Source organism: Ranitomeya variabilis, chromosome 5 (assembly GCF_051348905.1).
Source record: "Ranitomeya variabilis isolate aRanVar5 chromosome 5, aRanVar5.hap1, whole genome shotgun sequence".
Lineage (NCBI taxonomy): Eukaryota > Metazoa > Chordata > Amphibia > Anura > Dendrobatidae > Ranitomeya > Ranitomeya variabilis.
In genome coordinates, this window is record NC_135236.1 from 475,212,784 (window position 1) to 475,229,328 (window position 16,545).

A 16,545-nucleotide genomic window follows, 5' to 3' on the forward strand; every position below is an offset into this window, starting at 1 on the left:
TGCATTGCATTATTCTCATAAATATTATTTTTTTTGCACTAAGAAAGAAAACAAAAGAGCATTTCTTATCAGTGTACTGGATCCAGTTTTGAGCCATTTCTGGTCTTTATGTCCATTTCACCACCAGTGTGGCATCCATTTTTCTTGTATGTGTTAAAAAAGTGTTACCTAAGAACAGCACTTAAGTCACACGCAGATTGCCTCTGAGTGCTGTTTTTTCTTCACAAACCCACTTGAATGAATGAACTTGATTCACAAATGATCAGAAATGCACAGATCTCCACTTATATTTGTGTGGGTAATCAGCCAACACAAAAAAATTAACACGTGACCTGCTCTATAAGGTGAATGGTATGTGTTCTATTTGTAAAAAAAAAACAAAGAAGAATGTGTGAATGAAAAGTGAATGTCTGAATGAGTCCTTATTAATAGCATCCGCTAGTTTATGGTATAGTACAAGACTGGTATCTTAGATATTCCAATAACATGTCAGTTATGAATATAAGCTTACCAGCGCACATTCTAGAGCGGTGTCATTTCCACAGCTGCATTCTGCAACAAAAAGGAACACTTTCAGCATTGGCCATGTTCGCACCTTCAGTATTTGGTCAGTATTTTACATCAGTATGTATAAGCCAAAATCAGGATTAGAACATACTTTTCCGCTGACCTGCATTCCCTTTCTGGCTTTTCAAACTATGCTTCTTTTTTTTTTAAATGTCAGGGCGTTCTAAGTAGTCTATATGGGCATGTAGGTCATAGAGAGCTGAATAAAATGATACCTTGATATCTGTAATATCTGGATATCTTATTCCAGAGGAATCCACATTTGTCTTAATATGTAAATGAGCTGTTAAGATCTATGCTCCAGACACAGACCTCTTTGAGAGTCTGCCTCCAGAGCTTATATTAAAATGAAAGGGGAAATTAACAGTGTTTGACATGTAATGCCTGGCAGTCTGCTCTCCTAATGTACATGTCTCACACTAGTAATGCCCCCTTTCATTTAAAATAAGCTCTGGGGAAAGATTCTCAAGGAGATCTATGTCCAGCAAATAGATCTTAACAGCTCATTTGCATATTAAGATGGCTTTCTCAGGAATAAGACATCGGATCACAGATATCAAGGAATCATGTTATTCAGCTTCCTATAACCAGCGTGCCCTTATAGACTGCTTAGGTAGTGTTGATCCTACTGACAGATTCCCTTTAAGCAACAATAAATCCATCAGAGTTAGGATCCATATTATTAATTATGGATCAAGTAACAATAACAGCCATATCAACAAAGCTTCTTATGTAATTAGTCTACATAAATAACAAAATATACATATCCATACTAACCGCAGAACCAGTCTGGACAGCAATTTCCATCTGATGTCTTTTTGACCAATTGGGATTCAGGAGAACAGGTCAGTGGTGGTGTATTGCAAAGTTTCTCATCACATACTAAATAAAAGAGCAATTATATGGTTAGAAATACTATTTTAGGTACTGGTTAAGAAACAAAATCCCAGAGTCTTACCACAAAGGTAACGGGGACAGCACTGCTCAGTGGTATTCAAATCTACAGTGAGGATTTCTCCATCTCTGCAAACGGGAACGGGTTCTGTACAGGATTCACAAACTACATGTGTAAAATAAATTATTATTACATTTCATACATTGCTACAACAGTATTTTATCAAACATTAAGGCTGAAGTGCAATGTTTCTTGCTATTACACTAAAATGTTTTACACTGTCCAATCCCCAGACATTATTAGTACTTATTAAGGAGCCCAGAGCACAATTACTGCCCAGAAGCTCATCAGTTAATGTCTGAGTCCGCCTGTACATTACAGCTAATATAAAAACAGTAGAGTATATGATCCTCTCTGCAAATCCTTGAGTATAAAGAGTAAAGAATATATAGTATGGGGAAAATCAACCTTTACATAGATCTTTTTGTGAAAAGATTTATTACGTCTCATGTCAGCGCTGTTCCTCATCTGAGAGGTATGTGTGCTTATGAAGGCAGCTCCTCTGACAGTTGAGATATGTCTAGAACTTTGTTTCTTCAGTATGCAGCCATCCTGACACATGACTAGGGTAGCTGCACTTTGAATTATGTCACAGGTGCCAGGTTTATCACATTCTGTGAGAACCCCTTTAAATCATCACCCTCACTCCCCCATTTCCACCAACAAGCACATTGCAGCATAGTGGCTCAGTGGTTAGCACTGCAGCCTTGCAGCGCTGGGGTCCTGGGTTCAAATTCCCACCAAGGACAACATCTGCAAGGCATTTGTATGTTCTCTCCGTGTTTGCGTGGGTTTCCTCTGGGTTTTCCGGTTTCCTCAAACACTCCAAAAACATACTGATAGGGAATTTAGATTGTGAGCCCCATCGGGGACAGCGATGATAATGTGTGCAAACTGTAAAGCGCTGCGGAATATGTTAGCGCTATATAAAGATTATTATTATTACATTGCGGCCAAAGTGACTAAGATCACATGTTTTCCTATTATGGTGTTTGTAGTAAGCAATTCTGGAATCTATGTTTTCTCCATTGAGTTTAAACTACATATAGTATGTATACAGTAAATAGCAATGGAGTGTGTTTGCACTTTTAACACTACACTCTTGCATATTTAACTAAAAAGATAAATTAAATCCTTTGATACTAAGATTAGCGGAAACATATTAACCAGTTTTAAAGTTTCTCTGCCACATCTAGCAGACATTCATTGCAACGTTATTAGTTGAAGATTTCCATTCTCAGTTGTAAATGATAATAAATACAGATAGTTGAATCCTCTGAAATTTAAATTTGATGTTTAATTAATTTTTCCAAAACATTTGCAAGGAATCAATGTGTAAAATTGGACTATTAAACCAAGTGAAAAAAGGTAACATTTTGTGAAGTAGACAGTTATATTTAAATTTCTGAAAATGTTGGAAATGTTCTTTTCCTTTTTATTGAAAAAAAAAACTTTATAAAAAGAGCAAAAGCAATGTAAATTGATGATACCTATGGTTTAGCCATCTCAAAAGTCACACTTTCTCAGAAATGCAAACCTTTTTTCAGTATTTTTCTTCAGTCCAAAAGTTAGCAATGAGGGTAATTAACTGCATTTTTTTAGTGCATCAAGAATGAAAAAGAATTGCGTTATTAAGGTGCTGTCCCTTAGTATATCACAGTTCATGTTTTCACAGTCACAAGGATTCTGCTGCTCCTGTACCTCCTTATATTACTTGAATTGTGAATATTGTAGGGGAGAAGACCGGGCTGTGGGTGCTGACAGGACACTGGGTCCGGAACTGCTGGGGCCGAGCCTGCTGTTGCAGGGGGAAGGAGATTGAGGACAGAGAAGACCCTTGACCTGGGTAGAGGGGGCGTGGTGAGCCAGGAGTGTATAAGAGGGTTAGCGCGGGAAAAGAGCAAGGGTTCCCGCCAGAGAGAAGAGACAGTGAGGACCGGCACAGCGTTGTAAGTAAGGATAGGCCGAGCATCAGCATTAAAGGCCGGGTGCAGTAGGGAACCTGAGACGATGTTGGGTGTGCGGAGCAGTGCATGCCGAGTTGGAGACTGACGTGGAATACTCTTGGTTACAGAGCAGCATAACGGACTAGGGGCTCAGCGGGGCAGACCGGTGACCATCCGCTGCCACCAGAAGAGAGAACACCGACTTGTTGGGTGGGAAAGCCGGAAGAACTCAGCACCGGCCTCAGCCGGCAGCCAGCATTTCACCCAGAAGAAGGAAAGGGCACCCAAGTCACGCTAAGTGAAATTGACTTACACATAAACTGACACTTTGAGTTGCTCCTTCCCTGTGTGATCCCTAGCATTAACCTGATTTATTCCCTGTTGCTCCCTGTGAGGAGATTTATCCCTGCAACCATTAAATCAAAAGATTGTTTTCCCCTATTAACCCTTGCTCTGTCCCTCTGGGTCGCTGCATCCAATTACATGTGTTACATTATCATAAAATCATTGAATGTGAAAGTTGATAGGGACCTTCAGGGTCATCATGTTTAACCCCCTGCTCAATGCAGGATTCACTATACCATCTTAGGCACATGTCTGTCTAGCCTCTGTTTGAAGACTTCCATTAAAAGAGAACTCACCACCTCTTGTGGCAAACTATTCCACTCATTGATCACACTTCACTGTCAAAAAGTTTTTTCTAATATCTAATTTGTATCTTCTCCCTTTCAGTTTCATTCCATTGCTTCTCGTGTTTCATTGTGCAAATGAGAAGGATAATCCTTCTACACTGTGACATCTCTTCAGATATAGACAGCTATTAAGTCTCCTCTTAGCCTTCTTTTTTGCAATCTAAACATTCCTAGATCCTTTAACTGTTCCTCGTAAGACATACTTTGCAGTCCGCTCACCATCCTGTTAGTTCTTCTCTGAACTTGCTCCAGTTTTTCAACGTCTTTTTAAAAATGTGGTGCCCACAACTGGACACAGTATTCCAGATGAGGCCTGACCAAGGAGGTGGAGAGGGGGATCATTTAGACTCTGTGCTTCTGTTAATAGATACTAGAACTGTGTTTGCTTTTTTTATTGCTGCATCACACTGCTAACTCATGTTCAGTCTGCAATCTATTAGTATACCCAAGTCTTTTTCACACGCGCTGTTGTTTAGTTCTGTTCCTCCCATTGTGCAAATGTATTTTTTGTTTCTCTTCCCCAGATGTAGAATCTTGTATTTCTCCCTGTTAAATATGTGTATTATTATTCACAGACCAGACTTATTTTATATATTCTTCAGAGCTGAACTAATACATTACACTCTGATTTAGGCCTTTCAATATCTTTCTGTAATGATGAGCTGCATGCTCTGACCTCCTATCACAAAAATCCTAAAATGGCCACTGCTTTCCCTGTCTCATCTTTTCTAGTGGCTGTGATAGCTCCCCTAATAGACTGCGCTATACCATCTGATGCAATAACTGTAAGGCCTTATGGGGAATGCCACTTTGAAATGACCGACGTCATGTGAACCTTTTGATGCTATATTTCTCAATGGGTGAATGGCGTTGAGCATTTTTGTTTTTGAAATCCACATGAATCGAATCACAAATTGTTTAAATTTGCTAGGGCCTACAAATTTCATGAAATTCGACTCAAGACAATTCGATCATCTCTGATAATGACTTATTAATGTGTTGTTCAATCAACTTACCACAAATGTAGGAGAAACAGCAAGTTTCTTCTTGTCTAACCTGAACTGAAATCTGATCTTGTTTGCATTCTGGGCGGGTCACTGGTACACATGCGGATGGGTCACAGACTGCAAATGGAGGTTTAATATTTTGTTAGAGTTATACATCTTGGTAGATTCATTTATTTTGGTAAAAAGAAATCTGCATATACTATTTATACTTGTATACATATATACAATGGGGGAAATAAACAACAAAGAGCAGAAAAAAGTATAAATTGCCAATATAAAAACAATTTTATTTACTCAGAGTAAAAGAGCTAATCATATAACCAGTATTAACAAGGCAACTGCTATCCATAAGCAGGGACTGCAAAACACATAATACAGAGTGACACCAGTTCACATGGTTTAAATAAAGATAGCACCTACTATCCTTCGCTCTTTCAATGGGATATATTGTTACCTTACTTATTGCAAGTTTGTCGATAGTACAAAAGGAGTAACACTTACATGAGCCGGTCAACTGTCAGTGTGAAATCGCCGCTGCCCCATTGCACGTTTTGCTTCTTTGTCAGAAGGCATCCTGACGAAGAAACAAAACATTCATTGGGGACCCTTGGAGAAAGCCAGGAATGGGACCCACCAGTTGTCTGGCTCCATGGAGATGTTCGGAGAAGCCAGGTAGTGACCCTCCGGTCAACTGACCTTGTACCTGAATGGACTGTCATCTTCCTAAGCTTGTCATTATCTTCTCTCTGTGCGTGCCACAGGTGGGGTAGTGAGCCCTGGAAGCTGAAGCCAGGTTCTGACCCTCTGGTCAACTAGACTTATACCTGAATGGATTATCATCTTCCTACAGTTATTGTTACCTCCTCTCTGTGTGTGCCACAGGTGGGGTAATTGGCCCTGGAACATCTGAAGTAACAGCTGCTATTATCTCAGCAAGTCAGTGGAAGAATGAGACTCTGAAATGTGCACCATCTTGTGGTATTTTGCTGGCACTGTTCTATGTGATATCTGCTTGTTTTATGGTCCAATAAAGTATTGCCGCACTGTTTTACCCTCACCCTGTGTTGTCTGAGTGATGTTATGTTCACGGTGAAAGAAGAGCATGCATTCGGTGGTACGATCCCTGGTCCCCTGTGTCTCCACAACTTGTAATACATAGCATTGATAGGAAACTACATGTAGAGCTTCCAGAACAAAAATCGAACAAAAAATATGAGCGAATACATAATTTAAACCAACAATAGTAATGTGTGGTGTTTTCTCACATTTTCTCTATCTAAATGATATACTCACCACAATGTAGCTGAGGGCAGCATGTCACTGGACTGTATTCAGCAAGTAAACGCTCTCCACTTTGACATGGGTCAGCTTCTTCACATGACGATGTATTACATTCTGTGAATATACGAAAATAATTTAGCAGCTAAAACAACATACAAAATATTAGCATGTAATATGTCTAATGGTAATGCCATAGGCGCGTTACTAAATGATGATCTTTGACTAGAGATGGGCAGATCAATCCGCAAAGGATCAACTTTGAGTCAAATTTCATGAAAATCGCAGGTCCTGATGAATTCATTGGTATTGCAAAAAAAGGCCAGTGCCATTTCACACTGCTGAAGCATCAGTGAGTGGGCTGTTTACGTTTTGCGTGGCCGTACAGGCTACCTCTTAATATCCTGCAGCTATAGAATTACATTTTTATAACAAAGACAAACAAGGGGGCAATCACAGCCTGTAGATATGATGGGGGTCAGCCAAGGAGCACTATTTTATGTTTGTACACTGCAGGAATAGGAGGTTCAGAATCATAGCTCATTGCATCTGGGAATAGAAAAAGGACTAATCTTATTATGATGTACTACTGCAGTGCTGAACAATATTGAAAATGGGAGTGGTAGTCTCAGTCAGTGAAGAATCATCCAAATATTCAAGTGATATATAGGGAAGCGCTATACCTGTAGAGTCACTCAGTGTGACTGTGAATAGATTGATCTGTGTGTGCAGTATTTTTCTAAAGATCTGCTTATCCGTATCAATGACATAAGGTAAATTAAACAGGTGGTCCAGCACCTAAAATAGATTTTCTAACTATCTTTACACCATAACCACTTTTGTCATTTGCTTTATTACACAATACCCTAGACTTTTCCCTATCTAGCTAATCCTAGCGAGTGCAGCACCAGCCTCCTGTGACGTCCTGTTTGAGACACCTCTCAAACAAAACATCGCAGCAAGTACAAAAAACACATTTAGGGATTAGCTAGATAGGGAAAAGTGTAGGGCAATAAAGATAATTACAAAAAGTGATTAGGGTCTAAAGGTACCTTCACACGAAGCGACGCTGCAGCGATAGCGACAACGATGCCGATCGCTGCAGCGTCGCTGTTTGATCGCTGGGGAGCTGTCACACAGACCGCTCTCCAGCGACCAACGATACCGAGGTCCCCGGGTAACCAGGGTAAACATCGGGTTGCTAAGCGCAGGGCCGCGCTTAGTAACCCGATGTTTACCCTGGTTACCAGCGTAAAAGTAAAAAAAACAAACAGTACATACTCACCTGCGCGTCCCCCAGCGTCCGCTTCCTGACACTGACTGAGCTCCGGCCCTAACAGCAGAGCGGTGACGTCACCGCTGTGCTTTCACTTTCACTTTCGGGCCGGCGCTCAGTAAGTGTCAGGAAGCAGACGCTGGGGGACGCGCAGGTGAGTATGTACTGTTTGGTTTTTTTACTTTTACGCTGGTAACCAGGGTAAACATCGGGTTACTAAGCGCGGCCCTGCGCTTGGTAACCCGATGTTTACCCTGGTTACCAGTGTAAAACATCGCTGGTATCGTTGCTTTTGCTTTCAAACACAACGATACACGGCGATCGGACGACCAAATAAAGTTCTGGACTTTATTCAGCGACCAGCGACATCACAGCAGGATCCTGATCGCTGCTGCGTGTCAAACTAAACGATATCGCTAGCGAGGACGCTGCAACGTCACGGATCGCTAGCGATATCGTTACAAAGTCGTTTCGTGTGAAGGTACCTTAAGGATAGATATTTAGAAAATAGATTTTAGGTGATAATGTGTGCAAAAAAACTGTAAAGCACTGCGGAATATGTTAGCGTTGTATAAAAAATAAAGATTATTATTATTATAGGTGCCAGATCATCCTTTTAATGACATTAGGAAAACAAAATACAGAATCATTTCTCTTTACTGGATTCACTGTGGATATTTTAGGCAGAGATGGGCACTTTCTCAAAATTGTCTCCTTCTCCGATTCTTCAAAATGTGATTCTCTCTAATTTAAACATGAATGCTAAGCATAAAAAATAGGGTGCTGTAGAACATTTTTAGAATACTAATAAAATGAATTTTGATTCCAATATAGAAACTGTACAGTAAAAGGGAATTTAGAAAGTTAGATATTTTAGAGCGTGAAACACAATAAATGCTAGTTTAGCGGACTTACATACCACACACTTTTTTTGGACAGCAAGCCCCTTCTTCAATGACTCGGATAAGCATCTCACCCTCCCGACTACAAACGGGGTCAGGTTGGTCACTGCAGTCAGGCTCTATGGATGCAACAGTTCCATTCTCCAGACATTTTGACAGGCAGCATTTATTAGCTGATGAATGCCAGATCTCTCCTGGTGAGTGAGGACGTCCTTCATTATCAGTACAGGCTAAAGAGCAAATAAAGAAATATAGTTTTATAGTAGAAATATTGTTTTTATTTATTTAGAAAGGAACAGGTATTGGTTGAAGGCTGGAACACTCACTGATACCTTCAATAACCATGTTTGAGTTCATGACTAATTTATTGTGTGACCATATTTCACCTGTATACTAGAATAAATGATTAAAGGGAATCTGTATGTAGGCTCAACCCTCGTAAGTCGACTATATGGGCATACAGGTCATACGAAGTTGAATAAAATTATACTTTGATAGCGGCAATCTGATGTTTTATTCCAGAGAAATTCATATTTTCTTAATATGTAATTGAGCTGTTAAGATCTATGGGAGGCACATAGATCTTACTGTGAATCTGCCTTATTTTAAATGAAAATTGGTGTTTCCATTAGGAGACATGTAGATCTGGAGAACAGATTGTTAGTCACTACATAGCTCACACTGGTAATACCTTCTTCATTTAAAATGAGCTCTGAAGGCAGATTCTCAAGGAGATCTATGTCCGGCCCATAGATCTTAACAGCTCATTTAAATATAGGAAAAACATGGACTTCTCTGGAATGAGACATTGGATTGCAAATATCAATGTATCGTTTATTCAGCTTCCTATGAACTATAGACGATTTAGAAGGGTTGGTCCTACTGACAGATGCTCTTTAAAGAAGGCAAGTACCTGAAAAACAACCATAGCTCGAATAGAGACATCCTTCTGAATATGGGTGCCTTTGTTAGTTTATGTTTTATGTTACATTTTCATCTAGTTTATGTAATTAAATGTGTACAGTGTACAAATGTAAAGACATGGCAACAGTACATTGGCATCTTAATATTTCATAATGCCCACTCTTTTAATGTGCCTTTTGACAACATTTTTAGCAGCATATTAACATACATTTAACAACACAAATATGAGTGTATTTATACTATCTGATTATGGGGAAACAAGCATTCCTAGCAGTGTAAGCAGGCTTTAAACTCTTTTTTCTCCCAGCACTTCATCCCGTGTAAACAGGACATGTGCTGCAGAGAACAATGATAGTCTATGTATACCCCCAACCTACTGTCTCCTTCCCCTTAATCCTGCAGAATGTAAGCCCGCAAGGGCAGGGTCCTCGCCCCTCTGTATCAGTCTGTCATTGTAAGTTTGTTTTCTGTAAGTGATATCTGTAACTTGTATGTAACCCCTTCTCATGTATAGCACCATGGAATCAATGGTGCTTTATAAATAAATAATAATAATAATAATAATGTGCACAGAAAGTTCTATTCATGATCGTACCAGCATCTGTATAGCTAATCATCTGTCATTTACAGAGGTGGATCAACCAATGTAAATCCACCTTGTAGGTCGGATACTAAATTAAAAGTAGAATTTAGCCTCGGTCTGAAATATTGATTCAATCCACTTTTTCATAATTTAGCTTACCTTATCAAACCTAAATGGACCTGACTTTTGAGCTAATAAATAAATAATTATTTATTGATATAATACATTTTTGGGGTTTTTGCTTCGTATTTTTGTCTATCTAACAACACATTTTATGGAATAAAATGTAAACTTAATAATTTTTACAAATGAAAATTTAATAATAATAATAATAATAATAATATCATTTTTTTAAACCTAGCAAAAATACATACCACATTTGTCATCAGGAATGCAGAGCTCTGAATCTGTCCTGTGAAGAATGGTACCTTTTTTGCACACACAATCTTCTCTTAGGTAGGAACAGGGGGACTCTTCATAATACCATTTGTTTAAGCAGGTCTTAGCGGCGCATGGTTGGACACAGGCCTGGTATTCCTTACCCTCGGGACATGGCAAAGCTATCACACATATATTTTAAAAGTCAGTAAATTGCTGTTAACATTACAAAACATAGTCTACTATGAAATCATGTATATAATATAGCCATTCTCATGATATTCACATAACCATAGTAACATTTTTTTGTTTTTTTAAGACTTAAAGGGAACCTGTCACGATGAAAGTGCAGTCCAATCTGCAGGCAGCATGTTACAGATCAGGGGGAGATGGGCAAGTTGATATATAGTTTTTGTGAGAAAAGATTTGGTATTACCTGTATTTTATTCATGTAAACTTCTGCTCTTTCTGGGATTTTCAGCCCAGCGGGCGGTCCTATCAGTGACTGACAGCTATCTCTATATGCACTCTTAGACAAAGAAACTGTCAGTCACTGATATGACCGCCCACTGGACCCAAAATCTCAGCAATAGCAGAAGTTTACATGAATAAAATACAGGTAATATCAATTTTTTTCTCAAACTATTTACCAATTTGCTCATCTCACCCTATAACATGCTGCCTGCAGATTGGACTGCACTTTCATAGTGACAGGTTCCCTTTAATAAACAGTATTCATAGTTAAAGGGAGTGAACCATACAGACCCTAATTAACTGGATTGTGAGGCAGTATGTATGAAAAAATGTTAGTTTTCAATGCAGATGTAAACTTATAGGAAATGATCCACCACTTCTATATCATACAAAAAAGTCCCAAAAGATAACATTAAAAATCTGTCACGCTGAATAATCTGTCAACATAGAGCATGTAATAGAACAGGAAAAGCTGAGCAAACAAGTATATAGCTTTATGGAAAAGGATGCAGTATAGTTATTACATTTATTTCAATGCCTGCCTTTCTGGCTTCAGGAGTCCAGTAGGTGGTCCTAACCTTCTCTGCAGCACATAAAGAAAGCTGTCAAGCAGTGGATAAAACTGCCCACTGGACTCCTAAGCTTATATTAACCCCTTAAGGACCAGAGGTATTTCTGTTTTTGCGTCTCCGTTTTTTGCTCCCCTTCTTCCCAAAGCCATCTTTTTTATTTTTCCGACAATATGGCCATGTGAGGGCTTGTTTTTTGCAGGACGAGTTGTACTTTTGAACAACACCATTCGTTTTGCCATAGTGTACTGGAAAACGGGAAGAAAATTCAAAGTGTAGTGAAATTGCAAAAAAAGTACAATCCCACACTTGGTTTTTTTTTTCCATGTTCACTAAATGCTAAAACTGACCTGCAATTATGATTCTCCAGGTCATTATGAGTTCATAGACACCAAACAGGTTCTCTTTCATTTAAGTGGTGAAATAAAATCCAAAGTTTGTAAAAAAAAAAAAAAGTTGTCATTTTCCAAGACCTGTATCGTCTCCATTTTTTGTGATCAGGGGCTCGGTGAGTGCAAATTTTTTGCACACCGAGCTGATGTTTTTATTGATACAATTTTGGTGTAGATACAACCTTTTGCTCGTTATTGCACTTTAATGCAATGTTATGGCGACAAAAAAAGTGTAATTCTGGCTTTTAGTTTTTTTTCGCGTTACACTGTATACTGATTGGATTGTTTTTATATATTGATAGATGAATGCGGCGATGCCAAATATGTGTATGTTTTATTTTTGTTTTATTTTGAATGGAGTGAATGGAGGTGATTCGAACTTTTACATTTTTATTTTTTTATATTCCTAAAAACATTGTTTTTCACTTTAGACAAGCTTCTATAGTCTCCATGGGAGACTAGAAGCTGTGATCATCTGATCACTTGTGCTACTCCCTGCTGTGTAGCAGAAATACTCAATTGCTATGAGCGCCAATTGCTGGGCGGCGCTCATAACAATCCGGCTATGAGAACCACAGGGGTCTGCTGCAGACCCCGGACTGTCATGCCAACTCATCGGCGACCCGCGTTCATGTGACACAGGCATCGATGGGCGTGGCTTGACACACACTTTTTGCGCAAGCATGTTAAATGCCACTATCAGAGATTGACAGCGGTCTTTAACATGTTAACAGCCGCAGGTGGATCACGATTCCACCTGCGGTTGTTAGGGGCACATGTCAGCTGATCAGATCAGCTGTCATGTGCTGGAAGCTGTGCGGGCTCATCGCCGGAGCGCACACCAAACAGGGGGGGCACCCAATGATGGACACTGCACGTCAATGGGTGTTAAAGAGAAATATATTAAACGATGTACTAAATATTTACCTACAAAACTATATACCAGACTACTCAGCAAATCTTGCTGAAAAAGTTTATTTGGTAGATCACACTGTATGTTAAAGGTGATAGATTCCCTTTAAGGCCAGTAAATGTGTTGTTGTGATGTTGTAGGTACGTAAAGAGATGGACATAGACATTGTTCTCCTTGGAGTGAGTCATTTATGCACAAATCTTCTGTATAGAACTGCATCACTCAAATCCTTTAAAGAGAACCTATCAGAAACTTCTACACCGCCAAACCATTAATATGACTGTGTAACCATTTAAAAATAAGCAAAATGATCCCTTTATGTCCCGAAATTGTTACTCTAAGAGAAAAAAAAATCATGTTTTGAAGTTCTGTATATATGTGTCTGAAAGTGCCTTGGGGCGTGACAATGTCCTACAGACGGCCAAACAATCCAAAACCTGCCAAGCACTGAAGTACCCTACTACCCCATTTCCTCTCATTGTATAAGAAATGGAAGTAACTATTTGTGAGAAGCTAAGAGAATAGACAGCTAAATAAAGGATGGATCTGTAGAACTTACCACAGTAATCTGGTGTCCTCCATCTAATGCATATATTATGTTTACTGCACAGGGCTACATATGCAGAAAGAGCGTCACATTCATAGTTTAAAAAGTATGTACTGTTGATCCACATCTTCTCACAGAAGTCTTGTGGGGAGACCTACAAATTAGATCATATGTAAACTGAACTTTAGCAACCCAAGTTATTCTGCAGAACTGGAAAGAACTTAATGACAATTTTAAAAAAGCTCAGCCTTGTAAAGAAAGGCAATTAGCACATTTCTACAAAACAAAGTATGTTACATATGGCATAGATAAATTGTCCTGTTGCTCATGTTATATATATACTAGCTATTGTACCCGTTCTACGCCCGGGTGGCGAGCATTTATATTGGTATATGGTCTCCATCCTGGTATGTGTTGCTTCCATCCTGCTCCCTAATCTTGTCATGTGCTGCTACCACCTTGCGCCCACATCCTGTCACGTGCAGCCCCATCCTGTTTTGTATGCCTCCATCTTGTGATGTGCTACTGTCTTCCTGAGCACTCATCCTGTCACGTGCTCCCATCCTGTACCCCAATCCTGTCATGTGGTGGTCCCATCCTGTACCCCAATCCTGTCATGTGGTGCTCCCGTACTCCACTCCAATCCTGTTATGTGCTGCTACCATCATGCGCCCCCATCCTGTAATGTGCTACTCTCTTCCTGAGCCCTCATCCTGTCATGTGCTCCAATCCTGCGCCCCCATGCTGTCATGTGGTGTTCCCATCCTGCACCCCCATGCTCCCATGTGCTGCTCCCATCCTGCGCCCTCATCCTGTCATGTAGTGCTTGCATCCTGCACCCACATGCTGTCACGTGCTGCTTCCATCCTGCGCCTCCATTTTGGTTATGTGCTGCTCCCATCCTTTCATGTGCTGCTCTCATCCTACGCCCCCATCCTGTCACGTGCTGCTCCCATCCTGCGCCCTTATCCTGCCATGTGCTGCTCCTATCTTGTGCCCCCATCCTGTCATGTGCTGCTCCCATCCTGTCATGTGCTGCTGCCATCCTGCTCCCCCGTTCTGTCATGTGCTGCTCCCATCCTGCGCCCCCGTTGTGTCATGTGCTGCTCCCATCCTGAGCCCCAATTCTGTCATGTGCTGCTGCCATCCTGCACCCCCATTGAGGGACATTCATGGCCCCGGAATCAGGTGGCGTAAGTTTGAATTGCTGCGTCCTGAGTGCGGGATCTGTCCACACGCCCCCTGTTTCCGGCTGATAAATGTCCCCGTGCTCCCGGAATCGGCGCCTGCGCAGTCCGCGCTTTCCGGCTCCATTTTCTTGAAGACACACTGCAGTATCCAAGAAAATGGCGGCAGAAAGCGCGGACTGCGCAGGCGCCGATTCCAGGAGCAGGGGGACATTCATGGCCCGGAATAAGGTGGCGTAAGTAAGAAATTGCTGTGGCATGAAGTGCCACAGCATCATCAGTGCGGGATCGTGTCCACACGCCCCGTTTCCGGCTCATAAATGTTCTCCTGCTCCCGGAATCGGCGCCTGCGCAGTCCGCGCTTTCCAGCTCCATTTTCTTGAAGACACACTGCAGTATCCAAGAAAATGGCGGCGGAAAGCGCGGACTGCGCAGGCGCCGATTCCAGGAGCAGGGGGACATTCATGGCCCGGAATAAGGTGGCGTAAGTAAGAAATTGCTGTGGCATGAACTGCCACAGCATCATCAGTGCGGGATCGTGTCCACACGCCCCCCGTTTCCGGCTCATAAATGTTCCCCTGCTCCCGGAATAGGCGCCTGCGCAGTCCGCTCTTTCTGGCGCCATTTTCTTGAATATGCAGTCTTCCGGAAAATGGCGCCGGAAAGCGCGGACTGCGCAGGCGCCGATTCTGGGAGCAGAGTGACATTCATGGCCCGGAATCAGGTGGCGTAAGTAAGAAATTGCTGTGGCATGAACTGCCACAGCATCATGAGGGCGGGATCAAGTCCACTATGTCCCCACACCCCCTGTTTACGGTTCCTAAATGTCCCTCTGCTCCCGGAATCGGCGCCTGCGCAGTCCGTGCTTTCCGGCGCCATTTTTTTTTTCTAGAATACGGACACTGGCTATAATCTAACGCTAGGAGCGGCGCGCTTGCGCAGTCCATAAAGGCTTCGGACAGAGTGACGCTCCTACCGTTATATTATAGATGTATACGCAATCTTGTTGGGATAACCCCCAACAATACTTATATTATTACAGTGATAACATTTATGGATATGTAAAAGAAATTCTACGTTAGAAAAATGAGCAATCTACTCCTATTACATGATAATGAGCATGGTTTTTAGGGTAGTGGTGTCTTGCTTCATTTTGGTCATGTCCGGACTATCTATCCATACATCCATTCATCTATATACAGTCGTGACCGAAAATGTTACACCTTTGAAATTGTTCCAGAAAATGAACTATTTCTTCTAGAAAATTATTGCAATTATTCATGTTTTGTTATACACATGTTTATTTCCTTGGTGTGTATTGGAAAAGCACAAAAAAAGAGGAAAAATGGCAAATTGGACATACTGCAGTTTTGGTAACATTACCTTTAATAATATATTATTATGCATGTTTGGTTCATTATCCTTGATGTCAGGCTTGGATATTGAGAAATCTATGTTTCTACACTGACAATATAGTATACAGTCCATTATGTGAATATTTGATTTATATAAATATAGTCCTATATACTATGCAATTACTCTCTTGCTGATTTTTGTAGGATAATCTATTACCTATGTATTTTAGATAGTCTTTTTCATGCTTCCTCATTGGTGCCAATGCTTGGCTAACTTGATGCAAATATACAGTACTTATTTTTAAAATATATTTAAATAAAGTTATTCATTTTAAAGGAATCTTTTTATTTTGCATGGTTACTTTACACCTTCTTTTTCTATATTATTGATGTTATCATTGTGTAATACCATTATTTATGGTCCTTAACCCCTTCCCGACCTGTAACACAGCGTATGCGTCATGAAAGTCGGTGCATATGCTGTGTCACAGAATGATCGCATCCCTGTAGGTCGGGTGAAAGGGTTAACTTCCATTTCACCCGACCTACAGGGACAAAGGAGGTGTACTTCAGCCCGGGGGGGTGGCTTTGCCCCCACGT

At 40.7% G+C, this 16,545-nt stretch overlaps 1 protein-coding gene across 1 annotated transcript in view; it reads right to left on the reverse strand.

The window, feature by feature from the left end:
* OTOGL (otogelin like) overlaps positions 1-16,545 on the reverse strand; it is a 332,429-nt gene that overhangs the window by 114,569 nt on the left and 201,315 nt on the right. The window contains exons 41-48 of the mRNA XM_077262892.1: positions 13,416-13,557; positions 10,505-10,690; positions 8,641-8,853; positions 6,461-6,562; positions 5,177-5,284; positions 1,526-1,627; positions 1,345-1,449; positions 512-552 (exon numbers count right to left, since the gene is read on the reverse strand). Of these exons, the coding sequence (XP_077119007.1) occupies positions 512-552; positions 1,345-1,449; positions 1,526-1,627; positions 5,177-5,284; positions 6,461-6,562; positions 8,641-8,853; positions 10,505-10,690; positions 13,416-13,557 (999 nt within the window). The remainder of the gene's footprint in view (positions 1-511; positions 553-1,344; positions 1,450-1,525; positions 1,628-5,176; positions 5,285-6,460; positions 6,563-8,640; positions 8,854-10,504; positions 10,691-13,415; positions 13,558-16,545) is intronic.